The 21,124-nt window shown below is 41.1% G+C and overlaps 1 protein-coding gene across 2 annotated transcripts in view; it reads left to right on the forward strand.

Moving 5' to 3' along the window:
• LOC117777751 (collagen alpha-1(XI) chain-like) overlaps nucleotides 1-21,124 on the forward strand; it is a 77,489-nt gene that overhangs the window by 4,305 nt on the left and 52,060 nt on the right. The window contains exons 2-7 of one of the 2 annotated variants that reach the window (XM_034612660.1): nucleotides 1,906-2,070; nucleotides 4,820-5,033; nucleotides 6,082-6,244; nucleotides 15,709-15,837; nucleotides 18,818-18,907; nucleotides 19,181-19,279. In XM_034612660.1, coding sequence (XP_034468551.1) covers nucleotides 1,906-2,070; nucleotides 4,820-5,033; nucleotides 6,082-6,244; nucleotides 15,709-15,837; nucleotides 18,818-18,907; nucleotides 19,181-19,279 — 860 coding nt within the window. The remainder of the gene's footprint in view (nucleotides 1-1,905; nucleotides 2,071-4,819; nucleotides 5,034-6,081; nucleotides 6,245-15,708; nucleotides 15,838-18,817; nucleotides 18,908-19,180; nucleotides 19,280-21,124) is intronic. The other variant, XM_034612661.1, reaches the window with a different exon arrangement.

The raw sequence follows: 21,124 nt of genomic DNA on the forward strand, positions 1-21,124 counted from the left end.
TACTACTGAAGAGAACAGAGCTGTTATTACATGTGGTGAATGTCATCAAATTACAAGGGAGCAGGCACTATGGAACATTTACATATACTTTACCTTAGTTGGTAGATATTTTTACCCAAAGCAACTTACAACACTAAACCTAAACCACAGTATAGATCCTTTACAATTAGGTGTTTGATATGTAGTTTATTGAGTAAATTCCATTAAATTAGTAGCAAAACAACTAAATATTTCATTTAGAGACACCTCATCAACATGAGTCATATGACTGTGTCACTTTTAAAAGACAAACTCTTTCCACACAAAAGCAAAGTTTATAAGTCTAAGCAATAATATGAATCATTGCTCACTGATTTTGTTGCCTTCGTCTTATTTGGTCTCACAATACTGTCTAACTTCAATTGGAAACTTTATTGTCTCCGTATATTTTCTCTATTCTTGTTTTTGTATAAAAGGTTTGAGGTTTTACACTCACATAGATCACATACTTGTAAATAGTCATTGGCTGATGTGTTGTTATTGGGCTTGAAACACTTTAACTCAATGCAGTCAGATTGTGTTGCAATACTTTATGCACGTGTGCATTGTATAATTAATGAATTACTTCAGTGAAGTGATAATTTAAGAGCCGCACTGTCCCAGTCACAGACCAAAAGGCAGAATAAAATACGTACATTTACTATTCTCCCCACCACCACGCCCGCAATGACCTTGAATCAAAGACCAACTCTTATTGCATATGTTTAAGCCCATGCAGCCTCAGGCAGATGTGCATTAAATCACAAATGACGCTGTGCTATATACGTCAATACCCCTGCTTATATGCAAGCCTTAAAACACACCCTGCTGGACTTCTTAAATTCTACATAATCACACTATAACTGATGATGTGCCTCGAGGAAGTGGGGATTTGAATTTAAGAGCAAAAAACATTTACACAAGGGGGTTGGGAGAAAGATGCTGAGAGTAAAAACCTAAAACTCTCAGGAATGAAGGCAGATTTAGACAATTTGCAGGAGAGAGATGAAGTGAGAAACTGTGTTAATGGCTGCAAAGCTCAGTAGTTCCAGGTCCATTGAAGGAAAAGAGTGGAGTAGTACTAAGAAGCGTGTAAAGCTCCTTGGTGTTCTCCTTGGCCCAAAGACCCAGTGATCAGCAGCAATGGGTTTTATCATCCCATAGATGCTGTGGGAGTAACAATGGAGGTGAGGAGGGGGGAGGGGGGGGGGGGGGGCAATTATGCAGTCTGAATGGTTCCTAACATTTTTACTGCCCCTCTGCCAAGGTAGCTCATAAACAAACCTCTGGTTGAGCTGACAGATTTGGCCGACAGTCCCCGAACAGGCAACGTGTGTAATGATGTGAGTGTTGACTTATCATCAAAATGCCAGGTCCGATTAGTTTTTCTGTCAACAGCTGGAATTAGAGTAAAAAATTACATGCAGCATTTACAACATACACACTTGTAACACATTGTTATGAAAAAGCCTTTTTCTCAAATAATCTCACACATTCCTGTGCAAACTTGTATTTCACATAAAACTATTAAAATTCAAATAGTATCAGAATATACTTTGAGATATTTGCAGACTTCTCTCCAGCAATTAAACCGGTTAGTTTCCAAATTAAACAACTGCACTTGAAAGCGACCTCGTACTTCAAAGCTCAAACAAAGCTGCTGTTTCAAAAAATATCAAAATTAAAATGCCTAAAATTGTTTTTCTCTTTGTGATAACAAAAGCTTTTTGAGTTGCACCGCCCATATAAAGTCTGTGCAGGGGAAACATTCGACTCAGCACTCAGCAGCTTGTTTGGACAAAGTTCCCAAACAACCCATTACTGTGTACATGTACTGCCCAGGTATGATTGAAGTATTTTAATCAATTCTTTGCTCTGCCTCCGCAGCCGAGCCCGTGGACGTACTGAAGGAGCTGGACTTCCACAGCTCTCCTGAAGGAGTTCGTAAAACAACAGGCTTCTGCACGGCCCGCAGAGGATCCAAACCCGACGTGGCTTACCGAGTGGGAAAACAGGCCCAGATCAGCGCTCCAACCAAGCAGCTCTTCCCAGGTAACTCCTCACTTTGCTCAACTCACACAGTTCTCCAGCGTTTACACTGAACCGGAAACCAGGCAGCTCCGGACAGTAGAGGGAGGAGCTCAGAAAGCATTTACCAGCTCATCTGGGTCTATTATGCTTTACACTAAATACCAAATATATAAAAAAGACACTGAAGTTCTAATGTTGTTGAGTGCAGCATTTTTCTTCCTTACTGCTGTTCAGGAGATAGTTAGCCATCTGAAATCTATTTGAGTATGATGAGAGGCATTTTTTGGGTTAAAACTCAGCCGAAGCCCCTTTTACACTGACATAATTTCACTGAGAGCCGATGCTAGCAGCTCTGAGACTCCGACATGTTAGCAGCAGTAACATTCTCACAATAGCTTAATTATCATTTGCTAATTAGGATAAAAAATAAGGCTGAGGCTACCAAAAATATATTATTGAAGGTATTTGTTGGAAGGGTTAGGGTCACAGACGTTATTAGTAATTCATCTTGAGAGGAACATTAATCACTGTACGAAACCTCATGGTGAACCAACCAGTGGTGGCAGAGTTATTTCAGTCTAAACCAAAGTGGTGAACTCATCTCCCCCCGACTCACAGTGCCGCCCCACAGCCACACCATGTGCATCGTTAAAAATTTTATGCCTGCTCAAAAAAAACAATTGTTTATATGAAAGTGTAAGGAATGTTTTCGTTTGACCATCTTGTTCCATTTATCGACAAACCAAAAACATCTTAAAGACACATTATATCTATTCCACAATGAGGCAATCAATAACTTTTAATGAAGCCCCTTTGCTCCGAGCACCTGCGTTTTCTAAAATGCAGTGCAGACGTTCAGCAGTTATTTTCCAGCGGACGCCCATGTGTGCAGTGGCGTTTCACTTGGCTCCAAAAGCCCAGAGGGCACGAGGGTCACGCAGCACATGCGGCGTATGAAATGTCATGTAAACATATGACTCAAGGAGAGTAACACCGGAGTTTTGTTACTAGATATTTTTTTGGGGGGAAACCCACAGTTTATTACAGCAAATCAAAGAGAGGAGCATTTCCTTTGATTCTTCGCGGAGTGATCTTGTCAATAAAACGTCTGTCCTCACGTTTGATTGCTGGCAGCCTTGGGTATGGCGTATTTTGGTGGGGCAATCAAATCTAGCAGGGTTTTTTTAAATTGAATGCACATTGCCTGACTCAAAGTGATAAAATAATGGTATATTAATTTTTTTAGGAAAGAGTCCACTCTGCTTAACTGTGTACCCATTAGATTAGCTACCTCCTTACGCTCTGGTGTATTCACTGCTTCCCATCATCTCGTCCAGTGTGAACGTCCCTGGCTGTAGAAAACCAGTGAACCCCCTCACAGATGTACATTTGGTATTTGCCAGTTTACTGCTTTCCATATGCATCCAACTCAGTTACGAAACACGCTGTATTTAAACATGAACACCATCCATAATACTATATAACAATAACACTCACATCCCTAGGAGACCTTTTCATTCTTTATTACCAGGTTGAAATGTAGAAAGAGACCCCCGCTGATAACTTGCTCAACACTGACTTGGCAAGAGAGTTGATGTATTTAAAACTGAGTGCTGTTAAATGCATTTCCCCAGTCTGCGCAGAACGTGTTAGTCTTTTTGAATTTGGCTGGATTGTAAACAGTAAAAAGAAAATGCTAAATAGTTTTAAGGAATGAAAACATGGGTCTCTTTGTTTTCGGCTTAGACTGGAAGCACACCTTAGAGACGTTCAGTTACGTAAATTTGAGGAATATAATTGTGCTTGAGAGGCGTTGGAGGTGTCAAGTGTCAAAATGTCCTCAGTATTATTTGACTTTTATTTTATCAGGATTAAAATATGACATTTGTTTGGCAGTATTTGTAAAATTAAAGCAGCGACATCACCACTGTTGATTCCCTTTCAGTGAACGCCATGGTCTCTCCCAGCTTCCCTAATAACCACTGCTCCAGGTCCAGTCTAGACGTTTGGGTTTAATGTGAGGAGAGAAAGTCAGAGGGTTAATAAACTTTAACATTATTCACTTCAGTCATTACTAATAATCGTCAGTAGAAGATTGATGTGGAACAAAGCCCAGATGGTAAAATGGAGTCTGCATGAACATACAGTCCCCAGATTTGGCTCCTATACATTAAACAGAGATTTTTAAAAACACAGAGCTCCACTTTCAAGGATGCATTGCTTCATAATCTGTGTAGTTGAAGGACACAAGGGGTAGAAATATGTTTTTAGTTTGACATTATGGGAAAGTTGCAAATTCATCTTAGAGTTAGATGTAAAGAGCAGAACCACTAGCGCATCTTTGTGCTAAATATGAAGCTACCACCAGCCGCAGGTTAGCTTATCCTAACACAAAGCCTGGGAACGGGGGTAAATAACTTGCAGGTCTCTCTCCACACTCAGATGCTGGCAGTCGCTCTTTTAGAGTGATATCTATTTTCTCATCCGAATAAGTGTTTTCTTTCATTTCCTCAACTTAAAGAAGGATGTCGGCCAATTATCTGCAACATCCTGACCCAACGTCCCCACAAGGGCTGTTCAATTGAATGTAATTAGAAATACTGTGGTTATACTGGGACGTTCCCATGTGTGTAACTGTATGAATCAGATGCTGAGCAACGCTGTAAAACCTCTGGCAAAAATGTGCACTAACCCAAACATTTTAAACTGCATATCTGTTGGTCTTTGCCAACATACCAACCTATATGCCTGCTGCTTGTTCCACTATCAGGGGGAGTTTTCCCAGAAGATTTCTCCATCCTGTTTACCATCAAACCCAAGGCGGGCCTCCAGTCCTTCCTGCTGTCCGTGTACAACAAGCAAGGCATCCAGCAGCTCGGCGTGGAGGTGGGCCGTGCCCCCGTCTTCCTGTACGAGGACCAGCATGGCAAGCCTGCCCCAGAGGAGTACCCCCTCTTCCGCTCCATCAACCTCGCTGATGGAAAGTAAGTGACGGGTTCTCAAGAGAGAGGGGGGGTGGTCTGTATAACCAGATGAATCAAGGTTGTTAAGAGGGGAATTTCAAATCTCGAGTTTGCTGTGAAGCTTGCTTAATTGGCTCAAAAACAAAGCAGCACGGTTTTGAGGCTCATCTTGAGCAGTTTATCGAGATTTATAGGTTATGTTGTACGCTAAACCAAACCAATCTGCCTATCGTATTTTCTCAGGCCCTCAAAAACTGTTTTATAAAGGATTTATTGTCATCATATTTGTTCAGTCATTAATAGCACATGGAACAAATCAGGCGTTAATAGCATTGTAAATAAATTGCTGAGTGCCTATTAGCAGTTGTATACAAAGTAATGGGCAGGATTTTCACAAATCGCCGTCCAAACGTGCTCAAACAAATAACTGTTAGAAGTTGCCATCGATCATTTGCACATATGCTCACAGAAATTCGTTGAAATGATCCCATGTGTGGTTGTCTGTCTGAATTATAGGGGGTGAAAAAAACCTTTTAAATCCGCAGTACAATCATTACATTCACTTACAATTTTCCAAAATCCGTAGCTTTCAGTAGTGGGCAGTTAAGAAATGTTGACGCAGTTGAAATGTGCTTAAAATTTCCAAAGAGCTGTCCCCACACAACCAATACCCAAACCAGGGATTTGTCAAATAGCATTAGTCTCTCTGCAGCACTGTATCATTTAGTGTAAGTACATTTCCTTACATACTCAAACATGTGGAACCTTTGAGTATTTAAGTAAATAGCCAGACATTTTTTGGACAATACACTTACTTGCTCTTGTGCCCAGAGTTATATAACCAGCAGCCGGTTAAAGACTGAAGAGAAGGAGAAACAATGAGCAGGAAGAAACGGCTAGCATGACTCTGACTCGTCAGACCAAAACAATCAAATCCTCTCTGTGATGGCCCCTGTGCCGGAGCTTAACCAAAAGATCAGTGTTAAAATCTCAATGACTGAGGCTATTGTCTTGAGAGAATACAAAGTGTGAGAGCATTTGTCCTAAGTGTTGTTCTCGCGCTGCACAGATGGCATCGTGTCGCTATCAGCGTGGAGAAGAAGAGCGTCACCATCATTGTGGACTGTAAGAAGAAGGTGACCAGGCCCCTTGGCAGAAGTGACCAGGCCGTCATCAACACAGAGGGCATTACTGTCTTCGGCACCAGAATCCTGGATGAGGAGGTCTTTGAGGTAAGACCGACATATTTCACCCCTGGGTCAAGCTAGCTGCACTGTGATGGTTATGGTGGGACTTTGTTTAAAAGGAAGGTTTGACTTGTTTTGGGGTAATTCCCGTATTTGCTTTTCTTGTGGAGAATTAGACGAGAGGATGGATACCACTCTCTTGGTTATGAATTAAGTTCAGACCTGGGACAAGGAGACTTTGAAACTTCTGGGCAATACAGCAAATACAGCCTATTTTCCAAAATGTTGCATAGTCACTGTTGTGCTTATTGCATCCGTTTTTGCACATATTCTGGGGAAGATAAAGTACTTTTCACCCCTGACACTGAAATCTGTGAGAGTAGATGGCTTCAAGATTTCTCCGTCTTTCACACAGCAGTGTCTTTCACAAATTTAATGCAGGCATTCACCACTAGATTGAAGTGATTATGTTTTGGCAGAGTTCTGAAGGCTCACAGGCAACTTTCTCTGGTCTGGTTGAGTGCAGATATAATTGAAAGCATACTGGGAATCCGACTTCCAATGAATGTTATTGACTAATGTGAAAAAAAGGAACAATTTTAGTCTCTAATACTTTAAATCCACATGTTTTAAGGCTGACAATTTATTTGTCTTTCATTAGCGTGTGCATACAGTAAATATAGAGTTTTATTGGCCAGAACAACAATATTGGCTTTGTGTACTTGGTAAGAGCCTTGGGCAATGTCTGTGGAAAGGCTCTTTGCACATTGTGCCGTCCAAAGCACATTGTGCCGTCCAACGCTTTTTATTTCTTTTTTTCCTCTTTACACTGGTTTGACTTAATACAACAATGACTGTAGACTAGTACTATTTGTAAGATAAGGGTTTTCTTCATATTTCCCTTAATAACTGAAGTAAGAATAAGAATTCCCAGCTTAGTGTATAGTTACTGAGATGGAGATTATGAAACGGTGGCCTGGGTTTGCCAGGTTTAGCACTGGTAGGTTTGAGCTGAGTGGAAAATGTGAGCTGAATGCTAGCTCCGAAGACAATAGCCTGTCTTTGAAGTCTGCGTGCGGAATGCTAAGTAGAACGGCTCGCAAATTGTTTGCCTCCAGGTTAGAGATGACTTGCCAGAGGAGCCACTTGAAAACACGGGGCCGCTCTTCTTCACTGATCGTCTGAGAGTGATCTGCTTTTCGTTAAGGAGATCACATCGCTTCATGTCGTGGTTCAACATATAGACAAGCAGACGAGTCAATATGATGACGTCGCATTGGAAATTTGCTCCTGCCAAAGCACAAGTAGTACAACACTAACAGAGATAAACACTGTAAGAGTGAAAGCCTCAGTGATTAGAGTTGAGATTTGAATTAGTGTAAATAAGAGTTGAGTGGATAAAAGTCGCCCAACACATTCCCTTCAATTTGAGACAAGTCATTCGCTCTTTTTTTGGACACATATTACACTAAATGGTGTTTGTTTTGTTCTCATCTTAAAAACCGGAGAAGAGAAGAAACTGGTTCCCTTTGGTTCCAGGAGTTGAGGCTTTGTGCACGTTGCAAGGTGGTTTTAATCAGTGTATCACACCATAGCAATGCTGTCGTGACCCAGCGAGAAAGGCTTATCTCAAACGCTAATTATTTCCGCTTCACGTTTAATAATCTTGGATTGGCTGATTTCAAACTGGCTACTTCAAGGCAAACTGTGGACAGGGGGAAACAATCTGACTGGCTTCACTGAATTTGGGTAATTATTGAATATTCGCGTACATAAAAAAAACGGTTTGTAAAATAGATGTTATCCATGTGTTTGGTTTGGAGTTTTCTCCGGGGATTTCTACTTTGGCATTCGTTCTGAAGCTGCTGCAGGTGCACTGCAATCAATACGTCTCAGTGGCTATGGAAACTTCTGGGCCATTGCCTAACTAATTCTCTTATCAGATAAACATGTCAAAATCTAAAACATGTCTGCTATTAGGTTTTTGAGATTAGTTCCTCCAAGGTACAAGGTGTGGAATGTATATATTTCAAATTTTGACTCTATAAATCTCAGGATTGTGCACTGTAGGTTCAGATAGTGGACAACAAGACACCTTGACAACTACTGGACAGAATAAAGGAATAGTTTGACATCATAGGAAATACATTTAAATGCTTTCTTCTTGAGAGTTGGATCACGACATCGATGCCACTTTGTGTTAAATGTGGAGCTGCAGCCAGGAGGTGATTAACTTATAAAGCATTTAAAAATATATAAACAGGAAGCAAGCGGGAAACAACTGCTCCTGGCCCTGCAGGAACAGTTCATTATCTAACCTGGTTTACACATCCACCCTGCACGTCTCCACTCTAAGACTTACAGAAGTCACTTCGTCTATCTGCCAAGTGGGCAGAGGTGTTATCAGGTGCAGGTTTGCAAGTGTCCCTGCATATTTCAACATCCCTTTAGGATTCAGCATGCACATTAATAGTCATCCGAGGATAGATTCCAATGATTTTGTTGAATCCCGACCTTTGTCCAACAACATTGTCTGGTTAAAATCTCCCTTTTGCCATTACATTGGTGCAGGTTATTAGATTATTGTGAAATGTGGTTATTCAAAATAGCCAGAGGACAAACACGTATGTTCTTAATATTCTCTGGACATGATGTTCGGGGTCCTGCTTTAGTCACTGGAAGAGGCCAAAGTCTTTTCCAGATTTTCACTCTTGGCCACAACCAAATCTTACCCAACCCATTTCATAACCAAACTTAACTTTAAACTGTTTTAACTTTGTTAACTTAAACCAGGACATTCCCTGCTGCTTGCCTATAATCGGATTTACAATTATGATCATCTTTCTGGGACCTTACAGATAAAGTTAGCTTCATAAATTGAGCATCTTCTTGGTTTAATTACTGAAGATGGTTGTGCCTTTTCACCATTAGCACTGCTGTGAGCACATGGCTACCTTAGTGGAGTAGATTGCATAAGCAGGTGTCAAAGCTTGGGAGCACAAGAGTGAAGTCTAGGGGAAAGAATGATCAGTGTGTGCTGAGTCTTGGCTCAGATTGCACAGCTGTTTAAAAGATATGGTCACTGACCAGGCCTCCAAATGCCTTTTCCCCCTTTCCTCGCTTTTCTTCCTTGTAATAAAAGCCACAAGATATTTGAAGTAAAATCATCTCCTCGTCTCATTTTTATGCAAATTCATTTTCAAGACTGAGTGGGATCCTTTGTTTGCTCCGAATGTCAACATGTGTGTTTATGTGGGTGCTATAATGTACAATACATGCATGCATGCATAAAAGTGCAGGTGTGTGTCTGTCTGTGTGACAGACATGGGAGAAATGGGCCAAGCCGGTTTGTTTATACGACTGTCATTACTCCATGGTGGATCGTTCCAAACTGCTGTCCCTCCAGCAGGACGAGTCGCTGGCAGATGGATCTAACACGGCTCTGATGGGCTCTCAGCCTTAAAGTGAATCATTGTTTATAGTTGGGTTGGCAAGAAGAGAAAGGCTCTGACTGTTTCTCATCAGTACCGTCACTAAATGTTTTCTGCTGGTGTAATAGTAATATAGTCATTATTTGAGTGTGTGTGTAAGGAGCGTATGTGATACTTTGCAATGCTGTGCCTGACCTCCTTGTCCCATGTGCTGTGACCCACTAAATGGTATCAGCCTGACCTGGAAGTAATGGACCCAAGGTGCTTCTTAAAAACTTTTGCGATAGGAAAAGAGCAAAGCGAGGAAAAGAGCAGATGGAGAGAGAGAGAAGTAAAGACAGGGCGGGTGGACAAACAAGCAGATGATTCAAACAGTTCAACAGTTTTGTGAGCTACTGGCAAGCAAAATGTTTTAATATTTGAAGGGTGCAAGACATTTGTATGTCCCCAGTGCTTGAAGAGAAACCTTATCCCTGCACTGACCACAAAGGCTGCATTTGATCAAAAATGCTGGGAGAAATCTGGAGAGTATTATACATTTTTCCTCTTCCCTGCTTCTTGGTTAATTGTTGTCCTTGTACAGTTTTGAAATTCCATCTGTCTATTTGTTCTTTCAAGATGTGTTCCCCTCTCAGTGTTTGGAAAAGCAGCACACGTGTCAAGCTTGTGCAGAGGTGGGCATGTGACATCAAATAAGGGAAATACAGAAGTAAAGTTATGGTTACAAAAGAAAATTTAAGTTTTTTTACAATGTTCAGAATCCTGTGGTGGAGCAACATGTGTAAAATAGCTGATGTGAACAGGCGCGGTCTGCGAGGCCTCTGAGCCGGCCACATCTGGCTGATGGGGCGGGGGAGGTTCAGTGTCCCAAGAAAGGTGAAGTGACACCATTAAATCTTTTATTACTTCTTTTTTTTTTTTCTTGAAAGAAGGTTTTTGAAATGAAAGCAGTTCACAGTGAGGTCTCTGACAAAAAAATCCTGATTAATATACTCGTTTACTTTTATTAGTGAAATTACAGTTTAAAAAACCATCTGGTTAGAGCTTGTGGAGTCACTTTTCAAGCCCTGAAACATCGTTGTCAATTTATATTAATGTTTTGTCTTTAGTAAAGCTGTCTATGAAAAAGATATTGATGAGGCAAACTTATAATTCGTGAAAATATTGGGGGTCTTCTTTCCTTCCACCTCTGCATGTATGCATTTGCAAACGCTTTGGGCAGATTTCCAAGTGTGTGTCCTGGGCGCATTGATATCCCCCAACTGCTCCTGCAGGCAGGGACTTACTGCACCTGGCCACAGACAAAAACCTTTCCACCATTTGACCATGCACTCACACATTGTTCTCTAGGCTTTAGAAAACATTATCAATTACTCTGCTAAGTAAAATGTCAGCAAGTAATTGTCAAATACCGTGTTGAAAACCCAACCATGTTTGATTTACAGCGATGGGACATCCGTAGATCTTGATATTGAGGAAGTTGGACGATTTTTCAGTTTTCCAAATCACTGATTAATGCTCCAGCTGTGGCCAGATTGAAATAAGAGACATTGGCCACATCCAAGTGAAAGTAATAGCAGCTGTAAAATTCTGACATTAAACTCATACTGTACAAATAGTTTTGTATTTGTGGTTAGATTGAGAGCTTCAGCTTTTCTCTTGATTTTTATATTTCACTTCTTTGGAAAAGGCACAGATATTGAAATATCTTCAGGGTTGTGCAGATATGACTTTTTATTTGCACCAAATGCAAAAGTGTTCCTGCATTTTTAAACCTCCCATAGGCAGCACTTCATCCCAGCATTACTATCAGTCACAGAAATGCAGTTTCTGGATAGTTAGGGGACCACATAAGAACCGTGCTTGAAGTAGGAGAGTGGGTGGGGTTTTTTGAACTCTTGCAGAATGAAGCTTAAATCACGGCAATATGTCTGCAGGCCCTGAAAATACGAAGAGCAAGGTTTGTATCCATCCAGAAATCGACACTCTGATGTTGATAAAGTTTGTAAATCCAGCATGGCCTTAATTTTGTGGAGACAAACACAGGCTTCATTTTGTTTATGTCTCTAAATTAGTCCAACAAATGCAGGATGAGAAAACCCTTGTGCTTCCTCCCATCTCTGATCCGGCGCCAGCAGGAGCTATCTGCATTTAATCAAAGTTGTGTCTAAATCTTTGAGCCCAAATCTTTGTGTGCTCATGATCGGGGGGGGGGGGTCAGCAACCTGCCTCATCCCTGTCCTCCATCTCTCTGAGTAGCATGCTGATGCTGGATCTTGACATCCTGCTATAACAGTGCACTGACAAGGACACATTTCAAAGGCTCCTCAAGTTTTCCAACACCACCGACTATTCGGTGATCGTCCATCTGCCAGTTATTTTCCTTAAGTGGTCCTCGTAGGTGTGGGGTGTGATTTGGGAGAGATATACTCTGCTCAGCAAAAGTCAAGATCACCAAGCCCATGCAGGGAAAATCAGTAGTGTGTGTGTGTGTGTATTCGTGTTTTGGATCATTTACAATCAGATGTGAAACATTAACACAAGTGAAAAACATGTGGTGTGTTTATAACTAAGTACTTTTGTATTTATCTTGTCTGGCGGCCTTTAACAAACTCTTGAATTGGTTTGCCCAGGGGTGGAATGTCGATGGAAGGATGATTCCAGTGTCCTTCCTTTTCTTCAGTCTCATTAAACCTTCCTTGTACTTTGTCCCATCAAACAGTTGTCGCTACAGTTTGAGATGAAGGTTAACATGTGTCGAGGCGTGCCGTATAAACACACACACACATGCACGTTGTACACAGACCCATTAATGAATTCATTGTAGTGCAGCGTAGACAGATGATTTATTCCACAGTGTCGGTGCCAGCTCCCGAGGCAGAGCCAGGGCATTGCTGTAGATCACTGCTGGAATTCTGAGGAGGAATCTCAGCAGATGCCAGAGAGATGCGCTGTGCCTTCCAGACAATAACATCAACAAAAGCACAGAGATGCAGACGAGGAAGACACAGAGAGTGGAAGGAGAGGGGGAGAGGGGGAGAGGGGGGAGGAGTCAAGTGGGGAGTATGGGAGTGATTGAATCTCTGACTGGTTTTATAAATGGGAGAAGTGTGTGTGTGGTCTCTTGACAAGCCTTGTATGACGTGTTTGGACCCCCCTGCATGTTTTCTTGTTTCAATGAATACTATGTTGTTTTATACACTTTATTTTATCATTGAACACACATACAAACAACACACACCTCCACCAAGGCCCAATAGCCCCTTTGAATTCAATCAAATTCAAAGTTCCCTAAAAATGCCAGATTTTTTTTTCATCGAGAATTCATTGTTAAAGAAAATGATGAAGAAAATTGATCTGTCCCCTAATCTGGATCCTCACCAAAGATTAATAGGATCTTCTTTGACCCAGTTTTGTGGAAACCATAGAAAATGCATAATCTTGCCTTCAAACAAGTAAACAAACAAACCAACGACCAAACAAATGGACACAGGAAGAAGGAACCAGACATTTTGCCAAATGAAGCAAGTCTTTGTTTTGAATGGCCCTTCTCTGTTCTTTGGCTTTAAGGTTGGATCCATTTGTCCTAAACTTCTGTCATTGTAGTTTCTCTTCATTGTGGTAGAGGTTCACAAGGTGCAGGCTGAACTTTGGTGAGCAGGATATTTTTCCCCTCAATAAGCAGATTCTCTTTTTCGCCGAAACGCCCTCCTCCACGCTCGGTTACACACATTCACACCTGGAAGCTGCCCAGTGCAACCGCAGTCGGATCTCGTTGGCCTCACTTCGCATTGCTCACATGCTGCCCACTTATTTTAATGAAGGGGCTGCGGAGGTGGATTCAGAATAGAGACAGACAAACTATGAATAAAAGGTTTTTCTCTAGTTATTATTTTACTACTTCTTGCAACTCTTATAGGAGAACTTCCTACAGCTGCAAACCTGAAACAGACAATGTTTCAAATTCAAAGTTTGGATTGTGGGTAGTACTGTTTGAAACGTGTATTATTATTAAGACTTAAATCTATAATGAATGGGTTTTCTTGTGAGAAGGGAGATCTGCAAGTCATTGATAAGCACATGTTAGTGATTATGGCCTTAATGCCACAACCGCAGGTGGGATGAAAGTTATTAAGCACCAACGGATTGTTCCATATGAAGAATTAATTCATATCATCTTTGTTACAGTTGTTGTTGGGGTTGTCCAATACCCTGTGGAGAGTTAGTGGTCACGTATGATGGGAGCGTGGGGCCGTAAATATCTAATGCGTTCCAGAGGTCTAAGCTTGTGCAGATGTTGCCTCCTGTAATTTAATGCAATCTGCATGTATGTGCTTCCTCTGTAGAGGCCACCCTGATGGTGGCCCCTCTTCACCTTTGCACAGCACTGGGGATTTTTTTTGCCCATTCATTCGTCCTCTTGGTAACTAAAGGTCAGGGGAGGTGGCCATATGGTTAATAGGTATAGATAACATTCCCTCCACCAGTGACACAGCAGTTCCCGGTTGAGAAATTCCTCTGGAGAAAAATCATGGAATAGGAGCCTTTGGCCGATCGAAGGGTTGTGAGCACGGATCTAATTTCCTTTTCCAACAGCTCATGAAAACCAGACGGCCTGAGATAAGTACGGACTTTGGTTATTTATCTGCTGTGTAGCGGACTTACCATCTCGAAGGGCTGAGCGAGGGGGCCTATACAATAGTTCTTTTTTATACGCTTACAGACCCTTCTAAAGCCTTGAGCTATTCCATAAAACTATATGTAATTAATAGTCGAGAGACTACTGCCTCTGGGACGCTACAACATCTGCCTCGTTGTTTTATTGTCACATTTAATTATCACCACGTCTGTGCCACGCTGGGGCAATCAGGCGAAGAGGAATCTGTAAATACTTCAAGGACGTTAACATTTGGTTTCTATTTGTGATCATGAAAGAAACAAAGAGTGGACAGTGAGAGAGGGTTTCTCCGAGTTCCTGAGTTATTTTGGGCGTCAGGACACTATAAGTAAAATTCACAGTCAGTTTATTGCGCAGTTTTTGGTGACTGACATGTTGGAGCCCCTCCAAGGCTTTGAGGGGCATTAAAAAAGTACAGAAGATTTGCAACTGTGTCAAAAAGAGTATTCCTTTGGTTAAAAAGTCAAAAGTTCGAGCCTCTGTACAGAAAAATGCAGTGAAAACATTGACTAAAAAAACGTTTTGGGGTCCTCTTACATTTTCTGCTGCAGTTCACACTAAGGCTTTGGACTCAGCTCAGTGTTGGCTAATGGAAGTCAAAATGCTAAGCTACCATCAAACAACACAGTAAAAAAAGTGAAGTTAACAACTTAATCCATTCATTTGGCTCTGACTGCTGCCGTGCTAATGTCCGTTAGCCTGTGGTTGCTGCTTCAAGTTTGATGTGTTGCCCCCAGACAGCTTCACATCTCACATCACAACTGTTGCAGTGAGGGTTTCACCACACCTGCTCTGCTCACCATTGTCCTGATTTACGATGGACATCATTCTCTTCTTCTTCAGCATTCAGGTGCATTACTGCTTCCCTTTGATCTGGAGTGTGTAGTCACCTCAGTCCTGCTCTCCTACTTTCTCTCTATGCTTTATTACTCCAGTCCAGATGCGCTCACAGGTACAGAGATTGTACCGTCTGATATAACGTGGTATTACAGACGTAATTCGGCTTAGTACCCTTAAAATGTACTGACTTTGGTACCCAGCCCTTCTGACTATAGCTTCTCCTCCACAGCAGCAGTGGCTGAGCCTCCAGAGTATTCGAACCCTTTTCCAAACCAAACTGGAAAAAGTTGATTTCTCAGAACCTCGGTTGAAATAAATTAAACTTGTGGCCATAACGTACACGTGTACCATTGTAAATTATCCAGCAGACTCCCTATTTTTATGTTATACATTATGTTTTATGTTTTTTTGGGGGGGGGGGGGTAACACTCAGGATGAAAGAAAACAATTTGCCGTGGGGGAGTGTACGTTCCAGTCCATGATTCTCTACTCTGTGAAATGTGTTGACTTTCTGCATTCTGCTGACACGCTGCTTTTCTGTTCTTCTTCTATTCTTCCAGGGTGACATCCAGCAGCTGCTGATTGTTGCAGACTCCAGGGCAGCCTACGACTACTGTGAACACTACAGCCCCGACTGTGAAACCCCCAACCACCATGACACCCCCCAGGCTCAGGAACCTGAAGAGGAGGTCTGTATCTGGAAGGGGAAATAAGTCACGTCAGGGGGTATGGATTTAGGAGGTAGCGAGATGAGCTGTTCTCCAGAGGGAGGGAAAGGGGGAAGACAGAGGTGGGGGAGGGTAAGGGGAAGTAAAGAGGTTAGAGATTCAGTGAGGAAGAGAAAAGTTAAGAGTTAATGAGAGCTGGAGTTTGAAATGTAGTGAAGGTGATAACAGGACTTTGGAAGGAGAACTTAGGACTTGGGTGTTGTCAGTAACAGTTAGAAAACAAAAGATGAAGTAAGACAGCGAAATAGAAGGCGTGGAACGGTGAAAATGAAGTAGGTCAGAATGAAAAAACAGGGAGTTGAACTGAAGTTGACCGCTTTTTGTGTAAGGAAATGTAAAACTTTAATGCTCCTACAGCTACTGGATTCTTTTTTTTTTTTTTTTCAAGAGGATAGAACGTCTGTATTTGGACATTTTTTCCAAGAGCAACATTTGAGCTGCACCGTGCAACTTTCCTGTTGTGCTGACAGGAGATCATCATGACCCTGTAAACCTTACAAACTGTTAAACAAGATGGTGTTCTCCTTTTCAACAAACCAAGATGTGTTTAGACCAAGTATAAAAAGTAAAGACATCGTGCTTTGGTGCTCAGAGTGAGGATTTGGGGTTGGACAGTGTTGTGTTATTTGAGATAGACCAGGGGAAATCATCGACTTCCTCTTTTTCCTAAACCCCATTTTAATCATTTGTCAGAAAACACTTGGTCTTGGACAGATATTAGTAGAAGCCAGTGCACATTCATGGTGCCAGAAATACAACAAACACTAGAAGAATATCCTCTTCAAATTGCATGCTCCTAAAACCTTTCTACAAACATTCCTTCAGGCATAAGTGCTTTGACAGAGACAGGCTGGTATGAGTTTCTATGTAAACTCTAATTTGTCTCTTTCTCTTGTCTGTTTCACTGTTGCTGTATCAAAATACCTTTTTGAGTTTGAACCCCGTTTAAATTTTGCATTTTATTGCCACTGGCTCCAAAACATCACTTGTAGCCTTTTCAAATTTCTTTGTGTCAGGAACTTTTTTTTCGTCATTAATTTTCTGTTATTTTGCTGGTTCAAGCCTTTCTGTCGGCTGACATTTTCCTTCAGCATTTCACTAAATAACTGATGAGCTCACTCTGGAAACTTTTCCCTTTTCCCTGCCACGAAGTCTGAGCCCACTTTGGAGTGGCCCCGTGATTTATATCACTAACGAGTTCTGCAGGCTCTGCCCAGACTCCCAGGGAAATTTAAGCTTTTCCTTCCCCAGCTCGAATCCCAGTACCTGGAAAAGCAGACTTTGAATCCCCTCTCAAAGAAAAGAAAAAAAAAAAAAGTCCATACTCCATTTGAAAACATTGGCTGTACAGTTGGTACCATGTCCTGGAAAAAATTGCTTCATCTGGAAGTTGCTCTTCATTGCCAAGACAAGGAGCTTGTCAATTCTGAATAGACAGCGGAGAGGATTTTGCACTTAAGAACATTGTAAATCTGGTTTATCAATTTCTGTACATTTATGACAGGAATGTTTTTCCCCCATTCAGTCATATTTAAAATAATTTATTTCCTCCTGCACAACTGACAAACTGAATAGTAATTGCTCCAATTGATAAACCCCTGTCGTATAAGTTAAAATATCCAAAATTTGTGCACTCAGAGGTCTGAACCCTCTTTTTTTAATAACCAGACCTCTATAATTCTGTAAATGCACAGAGCGTGGCTTTGACCTTTCGCCTCTGAAGATGCTCCTTGACCTTAAGCCCTTCCTCTGCAGTCATGAGCCACATGTCTGCAGCTGGGTTAAAAGAGGAAGGGAGATTGCTGCAGGAGACGGAAGAGGGAGCTTTCCTTTTTTTTATGAGCTCACTACAGTATTTATGCCTTTGATCCAAGCCTGTGGTGAAGACCTTCAACTCAGCCAAGCGCTTCAACGCCATAAATCTCTATAAGTCCTTCTCTCGTCCTCTATCTTCTATTTTCTGACCCTGTCCCTCTTTCTGTTTCCGGTGTCAGTCAGTCTAGTCGGTCTGGCCAAGGGCTTCTCTCTGGTTTGACCCCCTCTCTCCGTCTTGGCCGCTGAAACGAGGCCAAGCCAGCATTGCAGCAAACCGTGGATCTTGTATTATTTTTATGAGCTTAGCAGTTGTCCAGGGACTAATATTTATCCCTGTGTTGATAGAGCGTTGCATATCAGGGGTCGGTCTGTTAACTTAATCTACCTCGCCTCCGTTTTGACTGTGTTAGAGCAGCGAAAAACAAAGTGAAGAGTTTTTGAAGAAAAAAAGAAAAAGGCTAACGTGGTCAAATGTTAAAACTACATAATATTCCATCAACTTTGGTTGTTTAAAGGAATAGTTTGACATTTTGGGTAGTAACACATAGTTGCTTTCTTGCGGAGAGTTAAACGAGAGGATTGATTCCTCTCTCTTCTCTTTAGTGCCAGGGACCAATTAGCAACTTAATAATATATTTAATACAGATTAAACAGAGTCAGGCTAGCTGTTTCTATCCACTTTCAGTCTTTATGCTAAGCTAACTGTCTCCTGGCTTCAGATCCCTATACAACAGAGAGACATAAAAGTGGTATAGATTTTCAGAGCTAAAAAAATCCCATCTAAAATCCTGTTGGAAGAAAACCGAGAATTTTAATATCTGTTAAATTATGCATATGAATCTCTAAGCAAGGACACGTGAAGCTCAGGGGAATCGATGACTGCTGCTTTCATCCATATCCAAAATAAGTTGCCTTTTTTAATATGGATGTGATATTTTCATCGTTTGACCATGTTATTTATAAAATAGCATGATACAGTTTTTTCAATATACTATTCAATTCTACATGCCATGTAAATACTGCGCAACATGTCTGAGTGACATTGTGCTGCCTTGTTTACATGATTGCACCAATTAACCGATTGCCCCCCCCCCCCCGTCCCCCCCCTGTCCCTTTTTCCTTCCAGTACCCTGTCTATGATTATGGTGATCCCTATGAATACAATGGAGGAGATGTAGCCACTGACGCTCCCCCAACTGAAGGAGCCAAGACCGAGGTAACGCTTCACTAATACCGTTATCATGGCTCCTACCATGAGGACACAACAACATGATGTCCTTCTTTCTCTCTCTTGTCCTTTCACCCTCTGATCTTCTTCCCTTTCTTAATAGTTATTTAGCTATATACTCTAGATGTTAAATCAGTTTACTTCTATACACACATATTACAAAGTCTCTGCAAATACTGACTATTATAATGTTAAAGAAACTCTCAAATACTGTAATGATTTGCATTTACCCATATCGCATGTTCCTGCTCTTATTTGCAGACTAATGTGGATGCAGAATACTACACAGGTGAGTATGACTACTCCACAGTGGACGGAAGTCAGCCTGAAACTCCCACTGACACCGCCGGACAAGGACAGGTAACTTTACAAAGAGTTCATTTTTCATTTTTCATTTTATGAACCTCGTCTGCAATAACTCGTCTGCAATAAAATGTATTCGGAGATAGTTGATGTGAATTAGCAATCAAGACAATTTACAGTGTGACAATTTGGATTTTAAGGATATTTGTAAAATTATACGGTAGAACAGCTATGACAGAAAACCCTTGAGGGTATCACCAACAATAAGACATATTTTTATGATCGCCAGTGGAGGTTGAAACCCAACAAGGCCCCACTAACTTCAAACAGCTCATTCTACTCCTTGATTTCATCGAGACACAGCCTCCATCCAACGGAGTCTGGATAAAGAGAGAAACGGGAAAACTTTGTCGTTAAACGAACCGTAACCGATGGAAAATCAGCAGACAGACGCATCCCATCACTACGTCTCTGCCATATCCTGAATATGGCAGATCCTGCCTTAATTTGTGCTTAACCATCACATAAAACTCAGCTTAATGAGAAACATTTGGGGGTTAAACTAAAACAATGCGGCCAATTGTATTGTCATTTACCTCGAGGTGGATAATGCAGCTTCACTCAGCTCCAGACATTATGTTTATTTGAGATGACAGGCCAGAGGGCGAACCATGGAAACTTCACATGTGCTGGAACATGTCTGATGACTGGAGACTGTGGTGCACTGCACAACTTCTTAGACATTTCATACAGTGGGTTCAAATTAGACCAAACTGCTGTTGATGCTTTTTGGTGTGTTGCAGTATTGTGTTGTCAGTGGGAGGTTGTTTATATTACTGATAACTTCCACAGTCTGTGCATCCAATTATTCTTTCATTATCCTTTTTTTTAGAGTTTAGCCCTGGCTGTCTCTGAGTGCACATTGTGCTGGGGCCGCACGTTGCTTAAAATATAACCAACTATTGAGGTCTTGACTAAATTTAGCCATAGTTTGTGGTTTGTTAAATGTTCAGTTGAGGAATTTGCTTTTTAGGTTTGTATTGTACGATAAATGTACCATGTAATGACGGAAGATTAGAGAGATTGTTGGCTAAAATACAGGGAAATGGACCTGTGACTAAGAAGTTGGTTACCAGTTTAGAACAAGGAATAGTTGTGTATATACAGTATATATATCCTCTAATAATTCTGCCTAAGATGTGTCACACTATCCCACAAAGTGAAAAGTGACTAATGTGAGCTGCAGTGCACTTAAATGCACGTTAATCAACCGAGATTGCACAAATGGAAAATTGTGTGCAACAAATTTCAACTCACAAAAAGATGATCACAGAAACAATATTTGCATGAGAGGTTGTTTCAACAAGCTGACCACATGTTTGATTTACAAACCAAAGTGCAACTGTACAATCAACTTTCCCTATTGCCTCAGATTGTAAACAGGTTTTGAAGACTCATATTTTATTTCCCTTTGGTTTAGTTCTTAAAAAGTTCTGTATTTTTCAAACTAAATCCAGTTTTTTTTTAACTTTACTGTTTAGCATTTGATCTTTTCTCTAAGATTGAAATATTTAATATAATGCTTTCTAAATTACCTTCAGACTGTAATGGTAAAACTTGAATATATTTGAAAATATGCAGCATATTTTTTGTATATTTTACTTTTAACTTGTGTCAAACATCCGTGTGTCTTTACTTTGGGACATATCACATTCTTATTGCTCTACGGAGAAACAATTAAGAATTTAAAATGTGATTATTATATCACATATGTTGAGCTATGAATGCCATCCCAAGCTAGACACAAGGATGTGTGCACAACTAAGTTGAAAATTCCCTTAAAGGAGTTTTACCTAGTTGGCGTCTGATGATTTAACGAAACTGCTAAACACTAATGCTTTG

Source organism: Hippoglossus hippoglossus, chromosome 17, assembly GCF_009819705.1.
Source record: "Hippoglossus hippoglossus isolate fHipHip1 chromosome 17, fHipHip1.pri, whole genome shotgun sequence".
Taxonomy (NCBI): Eukaryota; Metazoa; Chordata; class Actinopteri; order Pleuronectiformes; family Pleuronectidae; genus Hippoglossus; species Hippoglossus hippoglossus.